At 46.0% G+C, this 18052-nt stretch overlaps 2 protein-coding genes across 3 annotated transcripts; one reads left to right on the top strand and one right to left on the bottom strand.

Moving 5' to 3' along the window:
* Nucleotides 1–1785: 1785 nt before the first annotated feature.
* ptp4a2a (protein tyrosine phosphatase 4A2a) lies at nucleotides 1786–5340 on the bottom strand. 2 transcript variants are annotated; one of them, XM_083682790.1, is made up of 7 exons: nucleotides 5240–5340; nucleotides 4805–4924; nucleotides 3836–4563; nucleotides 3524–3616; nucleotides 3162–3292; nucleotides 2979–3053; nucleotides 1786–2710 (listed from the first exon to the last, which is right to left on the bottom strand). In XM_083682790.1, exons 3-7 carry the CDS (start codon nucleotides 3929–3931, stop codon nucleotides 2599–2601), a joined length of 507 nt encoding a protein of 168 aa, XP_083538916.1. In that variant the 5' UTR covers nucleotides 3932–4563; nucleotides 4805–4924; nucleotides 5240–5340; the 3' UTR covers nucleotides 1786–2598. The 2 variants fall into 2 exon arrangements, with proteins under 2 accessions (XP_083538916.1, XP_083538915.1); XM_083682789.1 differs by having other exon boundaries at nucleotides 4805–4927; nucleotides 5240–5328.
* Nucleotides 5341–5919: 579 nt separating this feature from the next.
* gjb9a (gap junction protein beta 9a) lies at nucleotides 5920–9294 on the top strand. The gene is made up of 2 exons (XM_083683336.1): nucleotides 5920–6131; nucleotides 7580–9294. Exon 2 carries the CDS (start codon nucleotides 7606–7608, stop codon nucleotides 8422–8424), a length of 819 nt encoding a protein of 272 aa, XP_083539462.1. The 5' UTR covers nucleotides 5920–6131; nucleotides 7580–7605; the 3' UTR covers nucleotides 8425–9294.
* The last annotated feature ends 8758 nt before the right edge of the window (nucleotides 9295–18052 follow it).

The raw sequence follows: 18052 nt of genomic DNA, 5'->3' as shown, positions 1-18052 counted from the left end.
GACAGACAGTGGGTAAGGTGGAGTAATTACCATGTGGCTAAGACCTATCCAATCCTTTGTGATCTGCAGGAGGGTCTGATCAACAGCATGGACTTGTCCCATTTTGGAACTTTTCTGAGAAGCACTGATAGACATTACATTGAATCAACCGTAAAAAAAGAAAATCATACAACACAAAATCCCAGCCATCTTGTCCATTCTATGACTTCTGTTTCTATATTATACAACATTGCTGCCTGTCCTGAGAGCAGTTATGACGTTATCATTGGCCCTCACCCAGTAGGCTAGGCTGTATCTGTGATTATGTAGCTATATCAAATTCACTGCAGCTCATTTACTAGACTTTGACCTGTGATATAATAATATGGAAGCTACAGAATTGTGGGTTACACATACCACTGGCATAAGCATAACACTGGCATTGGTTTGAAGGTGTCTTCATCTGCTCTGCCACAGTCACCCACACTTCTGCTCAAACATACAGTACCCTACCGCCAGATAGGGGAAGGAGAGATCTCTTTCGGTGAATGTGTTGTTTTTCATTTCAACGTGGCCTGTACAGGGACAGTGCATTATGTCTGAACGACAATGAACACAGCAGAAAGTCCTAGTCCACACGTGTAGGCGATAGGAATCAGAAGTAGCCTACTTTTGGCAATTCATTCATTCATTCATTCATTCATTCATTCATTCTACCCATTAAGAGCTTTTTGCAAGTAGCCGATTTCAACATGTCAAGAATTATTCGTCTGTTTCTGATCAGAGAACGGTGGTCAAACTTACCGGCAACATGACTAAGGGCCAATCGAATCAAATGTCTATTAAAGCCAATCGCTTGGATAAACTCTCTGCCGTCGTCTTCGATTCCCTGTCCCGTGCGCTGGATGAAACGGTAAAGCGATGGTTGATCCCGGAGCGAAGTGGGTCACGCGATGGGCACATAACATCACACAACCCAGACGGGACGCACGTCGTGCTGGAGAATCTGACAGCGTGGTGCGCGCCCGAAATAATTATCTGAGCGCCGATAGAGCAGTCGACCGACCGCTGCGCTTGAAATGAGTAGGCTATAATCCAAGGACAGCTGTGTTAAATCCCCTTTCCAACAGATTTGGGGTGTGATCTTGGTCCTCCAATTGATAGTTCTGAGAAGTGATCCCAAATTCCCTGTAGTGGGCTAGACTTCATGATGAAAAAAACGCAACAATAGGACAGCTGTGTTAAATCCCCTTTCCAACAGATTTGGGGTGTGATCTTGGTCCTCCAATTGATAGTTCTGAGAAGTGATCCCAAATTCCCTGTAGTGGGCTAGACTTCATGATGAAAAAAACGCAACAATGTGTAGACTTTCAAGACCGGAGAGCGGTCGGTCGTTCGGCAGATGCTTAAATCTGTGTTGGGCCCGTGAAAGACGAAATAACAAATGTTGACAGTGAAAATATTTTAAATTCCGAGAATAATCTGTGCGCTCTCCAACGAAGGACGAACGTGACGGACTTGTCTCAGAAAAGATAAGTGATTAGTTTGATATTATGACGTGGAGCAAATTGGCTACATTAAAATTAAATGTGAAAAGAAATAAACCTTACGAACAAGGCGACGGGGGAGGGAAGATGTATCTATTAAATAACTTAATAGACAATATTTGTCTAGCTTCCAGAAGTGGAACGTTAGAGTCCTCTTGTGTCCATATAGAGGAATAGGGACGTTTCAAGAGAGAAGTTCAAGATACTCTTCCTCACCAGGCTTGATCAAGGATTAAACATGTCAAATAAACCGTTATAGTTCATAAAATGCATTTTATTTATTTCTAGACATGAATCACAAATGAATGTAACACATGGTGGGTGTAATCCAACATTATAATTTGTGCTTGACAATAACCGCTTCTCCCACTCCGGACAGACAGGCAGACAGACGCACACACACAGACCGACAGACAGGCAGACACAGACACACAGGCAGGCAGACGCACACACACAGGCAGACAAACAGACAGATAGACTGGCAGACAGAGACAGGCAGACAGACCAGACAGACCCCGAGACAGGCAGACAGACCAGACAGACAGACGGCAGTGGTTACATCGACAATCAGACTAAAATCTATAATTCCTTCCCCAGTGTATGCAACAATGCAATTCCCATTTCGATTTCACACAGCTCTTATATTATAGTGCATTAGGTACAAATCATACAGCCAGATGATTTTTAACATATCATAAGTGTTGACAACTATGCTTTTGACCACTGGAGTACATTAAATGTTATTATCTTAAACATTTGTTTTGCAGCAGACATTCAAAATACAGACAACATTTAGACATACTGTAAGTAGAGTACAAATACTGAATACAGATGCTGTACATCATAAAAACTTGGGCCTACAGTAAAAAGCAGTACAACAGTAGCCTACAAACACACTAACAAATAGATGATGTATCACAGCAGGTAGACTGTAAACATACATCCTAGTGCTACTTTCATTATCATCTTCACACCATCAAAATAACTTACATTTTTGGGAATTATAATAAATCAATTATCTTTTTATTTTGTTTTATTTCAGAGAGATTTGTAACTGAACATTCTGTTAAACCTATTGAATGCAGCAGTTTTGGCCGTTGACATCTCTGAAGCGTAGACACATCTTGGGTTTGTAGTTCTCCAGGTAAAGCAGCTGCTTGGAGTTGAAGGCCCCACGCCTCTTCCTGAGAGAGGAGGGACAGGGTACAGAGCCTGTTGGATACTCTGATGGACGTGTGAGAGTCACACTCGAGGAAAAACTATACTTATATCCTCTTTCTATCAACTTTTCAGCACAGTAGCAAAATGATGACTTTCCCGGAGAGGGTCTATCATATCTGTGCGTGTTAATGTATGTGTTTGCAGCCCAAATAAAGGGATCAATAAAGTTGTATAGTATTGTACTGTATAGTATTCATGCATGTCTAAATATGATTATTGTGGAGAACTTACAGTCGTATAAAGTGAACAGCATCTTCATATTCCATCCCACGCTCGATCAGAGCCAAAGCTACCAGGACTGGGGCTCTGCATGGAGAGAGACAGCATCAGTCAAACAGGAAGGAGGGATAGGGACAGTTAGAGTAGAGTAGAATAGAATAGAATAGAATACCAATAGAATAGAGTAGAACTCACCGCCCCAACCCTGCAACACAGTGGACCGCGATGCAACAACCAGGATCCTCTCGGAACTTAGACCGCAGGAGGTGGAGCCAATCATCAACTACTTGGTCAGGGGGGGAGGAGCCATCATCAAAGGGCCAATCCTGTGAGAAGAGGATAAGAAGAAGGAGAGGGAGAAGAGGAAGACAGTAGTGTTATGAGCATTGTTTATAATTTAATTTTACACTTCACATTTTCACGCAAGAAAACAAACAAATGTCAGGTTGATACACTGTTGATATAACTTAGATGCATTTAAAGCTGTATCCACTCCCACTGTTGAAGGTGTCTGAAATAGAACCTCCTCAGACAGAACAGAACATGGGTTATCTTACCAGAACCTCAATGCCTTCTTGTTCCACGGGGGTCTTGTCATACGTTGCGTCACACACTCGGACCAGCGTGTGGACCCCAAACGCCTTCAGTTCCTTCACACAAGAGACTGGGTTACTATCAGAATATCATACAACTTTTATCAGAAAAACTTGCCAACTGTAGTTACCAAAAGTGCTGAATGAATTGAGGTAAGTATCAAAAAGTGCCCCTTCTTTAAGTACATTGTTTCTTAGTCAATAACAGCTAAACACCAGCTGAAACAGGGCTGTAAACTAAATGGTTATGGGAAATAGTTGATGATATTTCTGTACCTCTGTAAACTTGGCCACCTGGGTGTTGGTGGGGTTGTGGGTGATCAGGAACCTCATGCGCTCATAGCTGATCTCCACGGGGGCGGGACGATTCATTCTGACAGTCGGATGGAGAAGGGTCAGTCTTCCAAAAGAGGGTGAATATCTCAGCCAAGAGATATCTGTCGTAGCAGATATCTCTAGTAGAGATGTTCTAGTAGCGCGAGGATGAATATTAAGAGTTCTCAGTTCTTAGAGATGGAAACCAGGTCAGTGTAAGATCAGACGTAGGGAGAACAGCGAGAGAGAAAAAAGTAAACGTGGGTATGAAAAGAAAACTAAAAGAAAAGGGTTATCCCTCCAGATTTCTAATTTCCAATTAACCCATTCAAGAAGACGTCAGGTTTAGGTGGTTGGTGAGACAGCTAGGAGAGAGGAGATGCCGACGTGGTCGATGCTTGATGCCCGGCCCTGTGTCAGCTCCACCCAAGGCTTGTACGTAGGAACTACAGCCTTGCACGTGGGAACTACAGCCCCCATCCAACACCTCTGCTTGGCTAGTGGTTGGGCAGTCTTCATATGGTTGGGTGGTCTTCAGATGTAGGTAGTCTACATGTAGTTGGGGGGTCTACATAAGGTGTAGGCCTAGTCTTCAGGCGGTTGGCTGCCAGTTCACTTGTCCACTATGGCCACGTGCTGGGCCTGGCAGAAGTCTCCACTGAACCTCACCAACGCCATACATGTGCAGCCTAGGCACACAAACAAGCAGAAGGAGAAGATGACCATTAGACACAGCTCCATTCACATCATCAGAATAGGTCACAGCACTTACAGGCCCCATGCCTCTAATTTTGGGAGATAGCTAGCCAGAATGTTTAGACGAGTACTGTACATCTTGCATGCGTCACCTCCTGACGGTTATGGAAGAAAGTGTTATTACAACAAAATAGCTTGAATAACAGTGAATATCAGTGAATCAGGTGTACAAACCGTTGTGTGCTGAGAAACTCCTTGTTCATCCAGCGTGCACAAGGCGATGTGACAACTCGCCACACCATGGATGCCTTTCTCTCTCTCGTTAGTTGGACTGCGCTCCTGGCAAAAGGGCTCCTGCTAAAGAAATCGCAAAGACAAAAACGAGACGTTTAGGGGACATGCTGAGTAATTTAATATAGCTAAGGAACGTGCGATGATGTGTCCATCTCGTGTAAAAAATGTAACAAATATTTAGCTCAACGCAGCTACAAAGATTAGAGCTGCCATTTTGCGAGTCAGTTTGACGTTCGTTAGCTATACGGCTAGCTAGCTAACATCAGTTATCTAACTAGGACAGCTAGCTGACCTCGCGGACAAGCTTGCCTAGCTAACTCATTCAAGACATTCGGACAGATACGTAAAGTATACGTATAAAGATACAGTACTTACGAAGAGCTAGCTGTTGGTTGGTCTGCTTAGTGACAATCCTATGAAAGACGGCTCTACCAAGGCAACATCTCCGTTTGACAGCTCAGCTCAGCTGGGTAAACCAAAACAACCTTGGGATACAACGTGACGTCACTGCCTAAAAGCTTTTCAGCAAACCGTTTTTACGACAGTGTACAATTTGGTTTATCCTTTCAACACTAGAGGGAGTCAGTCGTCCACATCTTATGGTTTTTACTTTTTTGGACAGTCATTTCCTCCACATTTCAAGTAATTTGGACAAATACTGCTTTTTTCCCCCCTCAATTGTCATAGTAATCATATAGCTTTATCATAAAGAACATCTACATACGTGTAGATTATTTGGGAGACAGATCATTATTTTGTAGGTGTCTTGAATTGCCATTTATATCACAGGTGTGAAAATAATACAAACACTATCCTTGATTCTCTCTCTCTCTCTCTCTCTCTCTCTCTCTCTCTCTCTCTCTCTCGGGTGTGGCCACCAGGATAGTGGCTTTGGGGACAAGTCAGTTCTTGCACAGTTCCTTAGTAAGGAGGAGCATCAGTGCACATTCCTGTTCCATCCTATGTAAAGCTACACCTCATGAATAGGTAAACACCTACTTTCTTTGTTCCAGAGAGAGAACATACACGTCTGCCACACCTGGGGCTGAGGTTAGGGGATGGGGCTGGAGCTGGGATAGGCCTGCTGTGTGTGTTCACCAGTAGATCACCAGTAGATTTCCAGATGACGCGCGGCTGGTTCTAGATCAGGTTTAGCAGGATTTCTGAGAAGGGAGAGATAGATAGCTCATTGTCTGAGGTCTCCTGTTAGTTCGTTCTGTTGTTATATTCTTTCACCTGATTTTTCTGACCCCAGTTCATATCCTAGGTAAGGTATTTTTTGTCTACTTATAATTACCAATTGTACACATATACTGTTGTGTCTTTGAGGAATGAGATCTAAATGTGTGGTTCCATAGAATTACGGCGAGGATACTAGAGAGGACATGTTCTACTAAAGAGCCACTCCTGTTTTCAAACCATACCTATATTAGATATTTTTAATCCTCTACACATTGGACACTCAACACTCAAGGCACGTAACTTGTGTGATATACCTGTGTGTATACTTTCATTAGCTTGGCCTGGCTTCATAGTGAGCAGGCTAGTAGCAGGCCACCTGTTTGTTGTCTAACCTTTATTAAAGCCTGTTGGGGTCTGTTTGCTCCCAGATACAACAGTGAATGTTGCTTAGAGACCCGTGTTGTGACTGTCGAGATAACATACTCCTGTTTCCACAAACATAATTAGACATCTGAGTCGGTACATATTTAAATATCCATCTATTGACATGGCTTGTTGTTGGAACACCTTAAAGGGGCAATCTGGGATTGGTACATTAATTTTTGATGATACATAGTCATTGATTCTTGAAGAATGTAACATATAAATGCCCCATGAGCTTAGTTCATCTGTTCTACCCCATCAGAACCCAAAATATAGGGTTGTTTTACTCCATTTACTCTAATATAATTTAAGCAAACACTGTGTAGCTTCAAAACAATGGCTACATTTCTCCAGCCCCATCCCTCAGCTGTTTACCAAAAACGTGACGGGGAGACCATTTTGTTGTGGTTTGAATACCAGATTGCCCCTTTAAGTTTATTTTATCATGAAAAGTGCTGTTCATTTGATCCTGATCTGGAGTACCTGTCAGGTACAGCTGTCCTACAGTATAGCCTCTCTCATCATTTACCATCATTACAACACTATTACTGACTTTTCACAATAAGTAGGTGTTCCATTTTTCAATTCCAATAAAGTTGTGAAATTGTGATGGATGTGCTATTGAGTCGTATTCAACGCCTGCAGAGCAGATAAAACCAATCAGAACATGAATTAGCTAAATCTCCATGGACGGGTGAAGGAGGCTGCAACACAAAAACTGTTCTGATTAATTTGGGGCTTGTTGTATTTAGGAGACAGATTAATTATAGTAATAATAGTGTGTAGAATGATGATTCAAGCTGCCAGGCTCCCATTCCTCTTCAGTGAGAGTGTTCTAGTTTTTAAATTAATGGATCTTAAAGTAAGTGTTTTATTTCAGATTGAATGTTGAATTTGTATGTTTGGTGTCATATCATCTTTTAGATTTAGAATTAGTTACCCTTAATGCTTACATTGTCCTAGTTTAACCAGGTGTGCTAGTGTGGAGCAAGAATTAAAATGTGCATGCTGGGCCCAAGTTGGGGAGACCCCAGACCAGGACTAGAGTTAAGAACCCCCCTCTTACACCTCTGTGTTCTCTCTCTCTCGCTCTCTCTCTCTCTCTCCCAGGTTGCCCCTGCTACCAGTCCTCAGGGATGAACTGGTCCGGTCTGGAGGGGCTCCTCAGCGGGGTCAACAAGTACTCCACTGCCTTCGGCCGCGTCTGGCTGTCCATGGTCTTCATCTTCCGCGTGATGGTCTTCGTGGTGGCGGCTCAGCGCGTGTGGGGCGATGAGAGCAAGGACTTTGTCTGCAACACGCGCCAGCCCGGCTGCACCACCGTCTGCTACGACCACATCTTCCCCATCTCTCACATCCGCCTGTGGGCCATGCAGCTCATCTTCGTCACCTGCCCCTCCCTCATGGTCGTGGCGCACGTCAAGTTCCGCGAGCAGAAGGACAGCAAGTACTCGTCCAGCCACCACGGGTCCCACCTCTATGCCAACCCCGGGAAGAAGAGGGGAGGCCTGTGGTGGACCTACCTCCTCAGCCTGGTGTTCAAGGCGGGCTTCGACTCCGCCTTCCTCTACATCCTCTACTACATCTACCACGGCTACGACATGCCGCGTCTGTCCAAGTGCACCTTGGATCCTTGCCCCAACACGGTGGACTGCTACATCTCCAGACCCACGGAGAAGAAGATCTTCACTGTCTTCATGGTGGTGTCATCGGCGTTGTGCGTGTTCATGTGCATCCTCGAGATGTTCTACCTGGTAGGGAAACGCATACAGAAGGTGCTGAAGGTACGGCTAGCCAATGAGAGGCTGCTGTTCGCAGAGAGCCACGAGCTCACCAATTTAGCCCCGCCCAGGTCCCAGTACAGAAATGCCAGGCAAGACCCCACCATGACCAGCCAACAGAATCTGAGCAGGCAGAAGAAGGCAGAAGAGGCAGCTGCCACCACCACACTGTAGGAGGCTTCCTAGGGTGCATCTCAATAGTCTAAAGTGGCTTCCTCTCCTGGTCTCCTCTCCTTGTCTCCTCTCCTTGTCTCGTTTCCTTCACCAACCTCAGTGTTGTGGCAATGAGGCTTTAGTGCAGATTAAGGGAAGGAGACAAGGAGAGGAAGCCACAGTAGATTACAGTCGGGATTGAGCCCTAACCTCGGTGCACTAAGCTACTTAAGGAACTGTGCCAGGATTCTGGCAAAATGACTTTACCCTGGAAGAGGAAGTGTTCAGCATGGACTGTTGTTAAATACTCAGACAATGATAATGTCTCTGTCTTAATATATATGTTTCTCTGTGTCTGTTTACATAGTTTTTTATTCTTCTATTTGTATATTTTAGCATCTTTCTGTATTAGCTATTTCATTTACACATAAGTCAAGTCAAGTAAAGTCAAAGTTTATTGATCAAATGCACAGGATACAGGAAGTGAATTGTACAGTGAAATGCTCACTTTGCCAGCTTCCTCTCAACAGTGCAAATATCAGAACATAAGAATATAAATACAAGGCATTAGTGAAATAAGGCAATACGTGAAAGACAAAGTGAGAATACAAATACAGTAATAAATAGCAGCAGTGATGGTAGTAAGTGTACAGAGAGTAAACCTGCCCCTGACAAACAAGTAAGACATCAAAATATCAGCTTTACTTACCAAACTATGAATGTTGTACAGTAATTCAATGGGACTTTCATCGAGTGCTGAAATATGTGTTGTCTGTTTTAGAAGTGTGATTAATTAATACTTCCTCTCATTGCAAGTGCATCTGTATGATAGTGGATATTTATCATGTGCCCATTCAAGTAAAAATGAAATAACTGTGTTTTCTTAAGTGATTGAAAGTATTTCTTACAACAATTCATGTATGAGTGGTATTTGTCTGCTCTCTAGGACTCAGCTTCATACAGAAAAGAATGATCCTACCCATAAAAATAAATGCCATAGACCTTTTAATCCAAGAAATCAAGTCTCTCATTTAGGCACAAGAGGTAGTGTAACATGAAGTGTCACGGTTGAAGCCATGAATGGTAAGGGAGGTAACGTTACGATTGTAACCAGTAATCATTTTGTTGTTGATTCATTATTCATTATTGTACATGCATTGTGTTTGTTGTAGTCATCAAACTAAGACCAATGGTCACAACACAAGCCTCCCTCCTTGACATTCTGAAAAGTGCAACACTCACCCACTCAAAATCCTACGCTTATGCAAACATTGCCACTGAACATCAAATCGTTATTTGCCTAGCTAGCTAGCACAGACTACCTCATACATTTGCATGCATTCTGAAGCTGGACCAATCCGTGCAGCAGGGCACTATTTTCAATCATGATAAATTCACAATCTAACATTTTTCTGCAACCCTCTGTCCTCACTCTCAGCAGACCCCCCCTGCCCCCCCCCCATTCCTGCCTTCTTAGCCCCCCACCCCTTTCCCTAGCCCCCTGCCCTTCCACCCCTTTCCTAGCATTTACACTTACATTTATGGCATTTAGCAGACGCCTTTATCCAAAGCGACGTACAACAAATACATTTGTTTCAGTAAGTGAATCATCTATCCAACAGTCATCATAAGACAAAATAATCAATGCTCACACCAGGGGTCATTGGCAGTCGTAATGCCCCCCTCCCCTCCCTGCCCACCCCCCACCTTCCTTCCCTGCCCTCCCCTGCCCTCCCCTCTCCTCTCTGCCCCCCCACCCCCCCCCCCCTCCCCTGCCCACACTGCTTTTGTCTCTCCTCTCAGCTGAATCCCAGTCTAAAATAGACTACTTCATCTATCAGCCGGCAGTACCATACACCACAGTACATGGCTGCCCAGGCATTAGCATTAACACCTTACATAACACCTACACCTCTTGATCCTTCTTTTTCTACCTCCCTCCCTCCTCCTACTATGCCATTTCATCTCTCCATTATTCAGCCCACCCTTTCACTCACACTCTCTCTCTGTTTCTCTTTCTCTTTCTCTCTCTCTCTCTCTCTCTCACTCTGTTATTTTTCCTCTGATATTTCACCAGGAACAAAATACTTTAGATTTCCTCTCAGATAATGTATTTTTCCATTTCCATGACTTGTACCCATTAGTGGCTTTTGCAGTCATAATCTGCCTGTCATTCAAATAAGAACTGACAACACGTGATAAAGAGGAGTGGTTTATTTTAGCATATCAGATTGTGCTTTGTCGTAGCATTAGTGCAAGTAGCATCAGTGGCTTTAGTAGTGTAGTATCAGTGCCTAGGATCAATGTATAGTATTTAGCATAGCATCAGTGCTTCCGCAAAATAGTATAGCATCAATACAAACAGCCTAGCATCATTGCTCCCTTGCATAGCAGCTTTCATCTCAGTCAGTCAGACTTTGGAGCACCTGGCAGATATTCAACAGCATGATTCACCCACTCCTCTCCACCCACTCGATGTGCCCGAGCAACATTTCACACATACAACCAGCACCCACACACACTCCCTCAAACACAATACAATAGGCCAAAAAAATCCTTAGAGAGGTTCTATGAGAACAGACATAAATCACCAACGTTTTGGAGTTCACCCGTGTTGCTGAAGAGTCTTGTTCCTGCACAGAATCTACAGCACATATTATGCAATGGTGTTAGATATACACACAGATTCAGTTATCAGTTTGCAGTTGGCACAGATTATCAAAAGACCTGTGTGTATGATGTTCATACAACATGTGACCCAATGCTGAACTCTATATATGTGTGACCCTATGCTGAACTCAGTAACTGTGTTTCTGTTAAAGGCCACTTATGTCACTGTATAGACACAGACACACAGGACGACGTCATCCTTCTCGGCTTGTCTCGGACACTGTGTGTGGATAGTGGATACCTCTAGTGTATTGTAACTGGCACACAAATTAGCTATTAATCATGACAGCCCCCACCCCCCCACCCCACCAACACCTCCCTGCCCTCGTTCAGACTGATCTAATTAATCCGACCAGAAATAGACAGGAACAGGCCTACATTTCTACCATGGAGGAGCCTCAGCCTCTGATCTGACTTCTGTTAAACACAAAGATATCTATGGTTCCACACACACACATACACACACACACACACACTCACTCGCGCGCACACAAAATGTCTCACACACACACACACACACAAATGTCTCATATATACACACACACACACACACAGGGTCTTTTCTAGGTCAGGAACAACATGAACTGGCACATTGAGCCACAACATCAAAACATTGAGAAGCCACATGATTGGCTGGTTTGTGAGATTATTTATTTATTTAAAATTCTGGTGACAGGATTAAATCCCTAAAAAGCATGCAATAAACAACATAGACTCTCGTTTTACCATGAAGGTTTGTCTTTATTATTAGTACATTTAGGTATTTCAACAATCAGTCATCATAATATTGCACACAAAAAGGTTTGAAACAACTCCCTCAATTCTCAGCTGTTAAGTCAATTCACCAATGAGGACCAAACAAGGTAGTGTAAACCTCATTAATCTGACAGGCAGATCTGAAGCAGACATGTTTTAAAGGAATGTTCTACTTACCAAAAAAACAACCTGGTTTGGCCCTGTCAATTTAGTATGCTGCAATCGACTTTAGTATTGTGTTGCCATGACAACGAAATGCAAAAGTGTATTACAGCATAACAAAGTGCATTTTCAGAAAAATAATGCAGACAAAGTCTTCAGAGAGGGATTTTGTCATAATATGAGTTGGATTGGAGTGTCTGCAAGGTGCTGGACATATTTCCTGAATGAATGGAGTGCTATGGGGCCCAAAATATGATCATCTGTAACTAAAAACTGCCTGGCTAATCAACTACAGCCAGGGTCAGGGCCAAACCAGGAAAACATGTTAAAGAAATGTAACTTCCCTTTAAGGATGTTATAGTTTTACAGTGCAGACTTGGGATGAAAGATCCAAGGTGCAGAAACTCTCTTTTTCCAATTCAAATCGGAAAATTACATTATGTTAACCGAAATTCACAAATGACATGCTATAAAGACCTCTGATTAGTCACTGTTAATTACGGTTATTCCATTAATGTTTAGTATCCTCCCAAATAACACAAATTATAATCTATACTGTACTGACTAAAAGGTTGTCAGAGTTAGCAATGAGATTTGCCTTTCAGAGGTAGCAAATAATGAGATTTGTCAACTCATTTTGCCATAAAGTAAAATGTTTTACCAGAGGTGGAATCATACGAAAACACTTCATTTTATTAAGATTAACATTCTAGGCATGTTAATGCATGTGCAGGGGTTCAGAACATGTTAATATTACATTAATCAACCCTTATCAAAGCGAGGCATATTCAGCCAACAAGTGTTTTCCTTCTGCACAGTATCTCATTCCCTGCATTTCTGTGGCCTCTTGGACAGAAAATAGCCCTCAAATGTCAGTGCTTTCTTTCTGTGCAGCAGTGTGTAGATTAGTAATGTGTAGAAATAAATATCTCTAAATTCAGTCAGAGAAAGCATGATGTGCCACAACTGCACTACATTAGCGATGGTTGCGCTGGTGCTCAAAATGTATTCAGTCCTGCACATTCTCTATCAGAGTACTGGCACACATATTTACAACCAGTACCCAGAGGAACCAGTATGCAGTTAGTACCAATTAGTGTAACAAGAACACAGTTATATCAAGCACTGCCAGATCCAAGCTCAGAGCACTTTAATATATATTTGGCAATGATTAAATAAATAAGATCCACTGATATCTTTCATGTATATGTACATCCCTCAATCAACACTTTCTAATTAGGAAACATAAAATATATATAGCAAATCTACAGTTTAGGCATATTGCTCAAATATCAAATTAACAACGCTTTACTCTAATAATCAAATAAAACATTGTCTTAAATCCTCTCTCAATATCAATACATTGCTTTTTATGTTCAACATAAACATAAGACAATAAAAAGCAGCAATCGCAATTTTTTGCAATGAGTTGTTTTTATGGTAGAATAGCTGAATGGAACGACTGGCAATTCAAGCAGGTATCAAGGCAGCACTTAGCTGATAAGAGTTCTTCAGGGATGAGAGGCCAGAGGCAAAACAACAGTTCTCAACCTCTACACAGAGGTTGTCATTAACATTAAATACTTTATCATTTCCAAATATACTCAAGCTTTTGGATTTCATTCTCTAAATTCTTCAAACCATTAGAAGTAATCTACAAGCAGGGAAGATATTGGCTTGAATTCCCCATGCACCTCAGAGGAGGGGTAGGATCAGGCCTTGATACAGCCTATACCTCTCCATCAGGGGAGGCTGGTGGAGGTAGAAATTGGGCTCATTGTAATGTATGGAATGGAATGAGGATTGCTATGTTTGATACCATTCCTCATTCTATTCCATGCATTACAATGAGCCCGTCCTCAGATTTCTACCTCCACCAGCCTCCCCTGATGAAAAACTAGAATACACAAGTTATGAAAACATTAGCCACTTAACTGAAAGAAAGCTTGGCTGCCTTCATGAGAGTCAGAAATATGAAGTATCGACTCTCAAGCAGTGAATGTGTCTCCTGCATCTGTGTAGCGTGATGATGATGAAGACGATGATGACGGCGATGATGATGATGATGACACCTCTTTTTCCTTTCTACTTCCTGTTTGACATACAGAACGGTTGTTGGACTTAAACTGCCACGTCACCTTCCTGGACTGCTCCACCTGAGTGGTCACCACCTGAGTGGTCACCACTGTGATTGGTTCATCTTCATCGAACATCCCTGTGATTGGGTCAACCTCAGCGAACATCTCTGTGACTGGGTCATCCTCAGCGAACATCCCTGTGATTGGGTCATCCTCAACAAACATCCCTGTGATTGGCTTATCCTCAGCAAACAGCCCAGACAACACTTCCTGCTCCAGCTCATTCCAGAAGTCCCAGGTTGGCACACTGCCAGGTTTAGCCTTCGGCTCACCGGGCTCACACCCAGACCCGGACCCGGACAGGTCAGAGTCCCAGTCACTGTCTCCGACCATGGACCCCAGGACAAAGTCCACCCCAGAGCCAGTGTCGTCTGAGTCGGAGTCCTTGGAGTCACCTCCGTAGGCACAGTGACCCTCGGTGGCCAACAGGTTGCAGTCTGGCGCTGCCAGGTAGACGAAGCTGTCCGTAGAGAGGAAGTCCGTCTCCTCAGGGTTGATGAGGCCAGGCTTGGAGGAGAGGGAGGCTGGGGGTGTGGCCTCTTCAGCCTTAGACACCACATCTGCTTGTAAGACACGAGGCCTTGATACAGCCAGGTAGACAAAACTATCAGTAGCAATGAAGGGGTCCAGGTCACTGCTGTCCAGCCCGGAGCGCCGTATCTCATGTTTGGTGGGGGACAAGGGGAGAGGGGAGTCAGTGCCCCCAGACATGATCACAGTACTACGATTCACTAGCTTCAAATCTGCCTCAGTTATAGTGGTGGAGCCATCACCCAGATATGTGTTGTCAGATTGTACCCCTTCACCAGCAGACCCTTTCATCTTCCCCATTTTAGAGTCTTCCTCAACACCTTCCTCAACTGGCTCGTTATCGTGTCCCTCACAGCGAGAGGAGCCCTTTAAGAGAGAGGGGTAGCACCACTGTAGCTCCGTGCTCTCCTCCCTTCCCCAGCCCACCTCGTCCTTCACCTGGTCCAGGGAGGTGGTGCTGCCCAAGTCAGACTCCGTCAGGGGCCTACTGTCACTGTCTGAGGCATTGTCCTCCTGGCTGGTCTGGCTGGGGTTGGACATGAACACTCCGCTGGAGTCCGACTCTAACGTCAGGTTGGAATCAGGAGATCCATCCTCCTTCAGGGGCTTTGTCTCTGTTGGACAGCCCACGGGGGTGAGGTCCAGGCTGGGCTTGGGTAGAGGGACCTGGTCCCCTACTACTAGACGCTTGGCTTTCCCAGGGAGCGGGGGTTTCTCCCTCTGTGTGTCGGGCTGAGGGCTGGGTTGAGACAGGTCCAAGTGTTCTATGGAGGACAGGTCACTCTCCACCTCCACCTCCTTGGTCCTCCTCTCCATCTCCAGGAGGGACAGCTCTGAGGCTGCGCTGGAGGGGGGGTGGGAGCCTCCGAAGCCACTGGGGGGTCTGAGCAGGGGCCAGCGTCTCAGAGAGCCTGTGTAGGAGTCGGAGTCTGCCCAGCCTTCGTCCCACAGGGTGTTGACCATGTCTAGTACCGCATCCCACCCCTCCACCTCCTCCTCCACTACCACATCTCCACTCTCCTGCTTCTCCATCTTTCTCATCACCTCTCCTTCCTTTATCTCCACTTCTTCTCCCTCCTTCACACCACCCACAGCACCACCACTGCTCTCAACACCGCTGCTCTGCACCTCCCCTCCTCCTCCTCCTCCTCCCTCCTTCTCCGGTTTGGCCAGAGGTTTTGGCTCCTGGAACACCCTCCACTGTTCCAGACTCTGCTCCTTCAGAGAGGACCGTCCCATCAGTCCAGCCAGGGTTCCCTGGTGCTCAGGGAAGGGGCTGAGGCGGGGAAGGGCCTTCCTGTCCAGGGCAGCCAGGGCCAGCACCGAGGGCAGGGGGGGGAGGATGGGGAGGTTGTGGAGGGCCCCCCCCTGCCTCACCGTCCTCCTCCTCACGATGATCCTGCGAGGCCAGGTGGACTCCATGGCCTTGGGGCCAAGGGTCCCCGGACCCCCCGGGGACCTCTGGTTGAGCAGGAGGGGGGCCATGTCGGGGTCTGGCTCAGGGAAGGGAGAGTGACGGCCGATCATTGAGCCGGGAGCCTTGGTCCTCACGCTCCCAAACACCGACCCGCGATCGTCCTGAACCACTGACAGACCCCTCCTCTCGCTCTCTGCTCTACCCACCACCCTTACCCCTTCCCTCCCCCTTAAGTCCTCCTGACCCATTGAGCTGACTGACGGACCCCTCCTCTCCTTGTCAGCTCTCTCACCCTCCCTCCCCCTTAAGTCCTCCTGAACCATTGAGCTGACTGACGGACCCCTCCTCTCCCTGTCAGCTCTCTCCCCCTCCCTCCCCCTCAATTCGTCCTGAACCATGGAGCTCACTGACGGACCCCTCCTCTCGCTCTCTGCTCTACCCACGTCCCTCCCCATCAGGTCGTCCTGAAACATGGAGCTGACAGATGGACCCCTCCTCTCCCTCTCTGTCTCCCCCTTCTCCCTCAAGATCAGATCATCCTGGAAAAACTGCAGGGCGCTGACAGACAGCTGGGCGAGCGGGGGTCTGGGAGCGGGGTGGCGGGGCTGGGCAGGGGGGGACAATTTTAGGCTGAGAGTCTGAGAGGGGTGGCGAGGCTGGGGAGGGGGGGAGATTTTGAGGCTCTGTGTCTGAGGTGGGCGGGGTTTGGCGGGGGAGAAGAATACAGGGGTGTGGTAGCCAGAGGAGAGGGGGGAGCCGGAGAAGGGGGAGATGAGGGGTGAGGTCATACTGCTGCTGTGGGGGTACAGGGAAGCCCCCCCACCCCCGGGGTTTAAGAAGCTTTTCTCCATCACGTCAGCAGATGTCAGCTCCAGACACTCCAGGTGCTTAGGGGGGGTCAGGATCTTCCAGGACTGTCTGCCCAGGTTCTGGTCTCTCTTCCCACTGTCCTGGTGGTGATGGTGATGATGATGGTGGTGTTTCTTGGTGGAGGAAGAGGTGCCCCCCCCAGGGGCGGTGATAGAGGAGACACTGGGGGAGACAGACCTGTATCCCCCAGGGGACCTGCTGCTGCTGCCCTGCTCATCCTGGACCAGCTTCAGACAGTCAAAGATCACCCTCTCATCCAGCCTCCTCCCTGGGACCGTGGGGGTGGAGCGGGGCTCGAACATGTCCCCCCCCCCCAGCCCGGCACCCAGCCCCACCCCGGCCCCCGCTCCTAGAGAGCCATTACTGGAGTAGTTGTTGTCGTGCCCGCCCCCGGAGCCTAGCGTGCTGTGGGCTGAGCCGTCGATCTGTTCGTTGATGCACATGGTATCATAGATGGAACGCTGGGGGATATAGCCATCCTCGTTGTAACCGTCCCCGACGTCGGGGCTCTTCTCCAGGCAGCAGGGGCTCTGTCTGAAGCAGCCTGGGCGGCTCAGAGGCTTCCCCATCCTGTCCTCGTCCTCCTGTCTCCTCTCCTCTCCTCTCCTCTCCTCTCCTCCTGTCTGTCCTCTCCTCTCCTCTCCTCTCCTCTCCTCCTATCTCTCCTCCTGTCTGTCCACAAGACGTCCAAAAAGAGTTGCTGGTTCAAATATAATAGAATAACAACAGATATGAGAGAAAATACAAATTGTATCTCCAGGGAGAAAACTTCGATATAATCAAGACAGAGTCATGCCAGCTTATTCCCAGTGTGAAAAATAATAGTCAATTATTTCCTCCACACTGTTCAACCTTGAGGAGAGAGAGAGTGCCTCTATTTCCATCGTCATCTGTATCTACAGTATCTATCTGAACTGCCTCTTCTTTCCTCTCTCCTCTCCACAACAATCTACAATAAAAAAAAAAGAGCTGTATATCGGAAAAGGCAAGGTTTCAGGTTTCTAAAAATCCGATTCAATTTTGCTTGCTTCCTCTCTCGCAGAACTGCAGCCAACAACACAAAAACCCAGGAGTTTAATAAAAGCTTCAGTAATACTGTAACTGC

The sequence above is a fragment of the Argentina silus genome (assembly GCF_951799395.1).
Source record: "Argentina silus genome assembly, chromosome: 13".
In the NCBI taxonomy this organism is placed as follows: Eukaryota; Metazoa; Chordata; class Actinopteri; order Argentiniformes; family Argentinidae; genus Argentina; species Argentina silus.
The sequence above is the reverse complement of the archived record's forward strand: the minus strand, read 5'-3'. Positions and strand labels throughout refer to the sequence as shown.

What these genes read in the sequence shown, in the direction of transcription:
- ptp4a2a (XM_083682790.1), bottom strand. Translation starts at nt 3,931, where the DNA reads ATGAATCGTCCCGCCCCCGTGGAGATCAGCTATGAGCGCATGAGGTTC. An exon ending in AGGTGGCCAAGTTTACAGAG is followed by an intron (nt 3,617 to 3,835) that starts GTACAGAAATAT and finishes TCTTGTGTGAAG; the next exon opens with GAACTGAAGGCGTTTGGGGT. An exon ending in TGTGTTGCAGGGTTGGGGCG is followed by an intron (nt 3,054 to 3,161) that starts GTGAGTTCTACT and finishes CTCTCCATGCAG; the next exon opens with AGCCCCAGTCCTGGTAGCTT.
- gjb9a (XM_083683336.1), top strand. Translation starts at nt 7,606, where the DNA reads ATGAACTGGTCCGGTCTGGAGGGGCTCCTCAGCGGGGTCAACAAGTAC.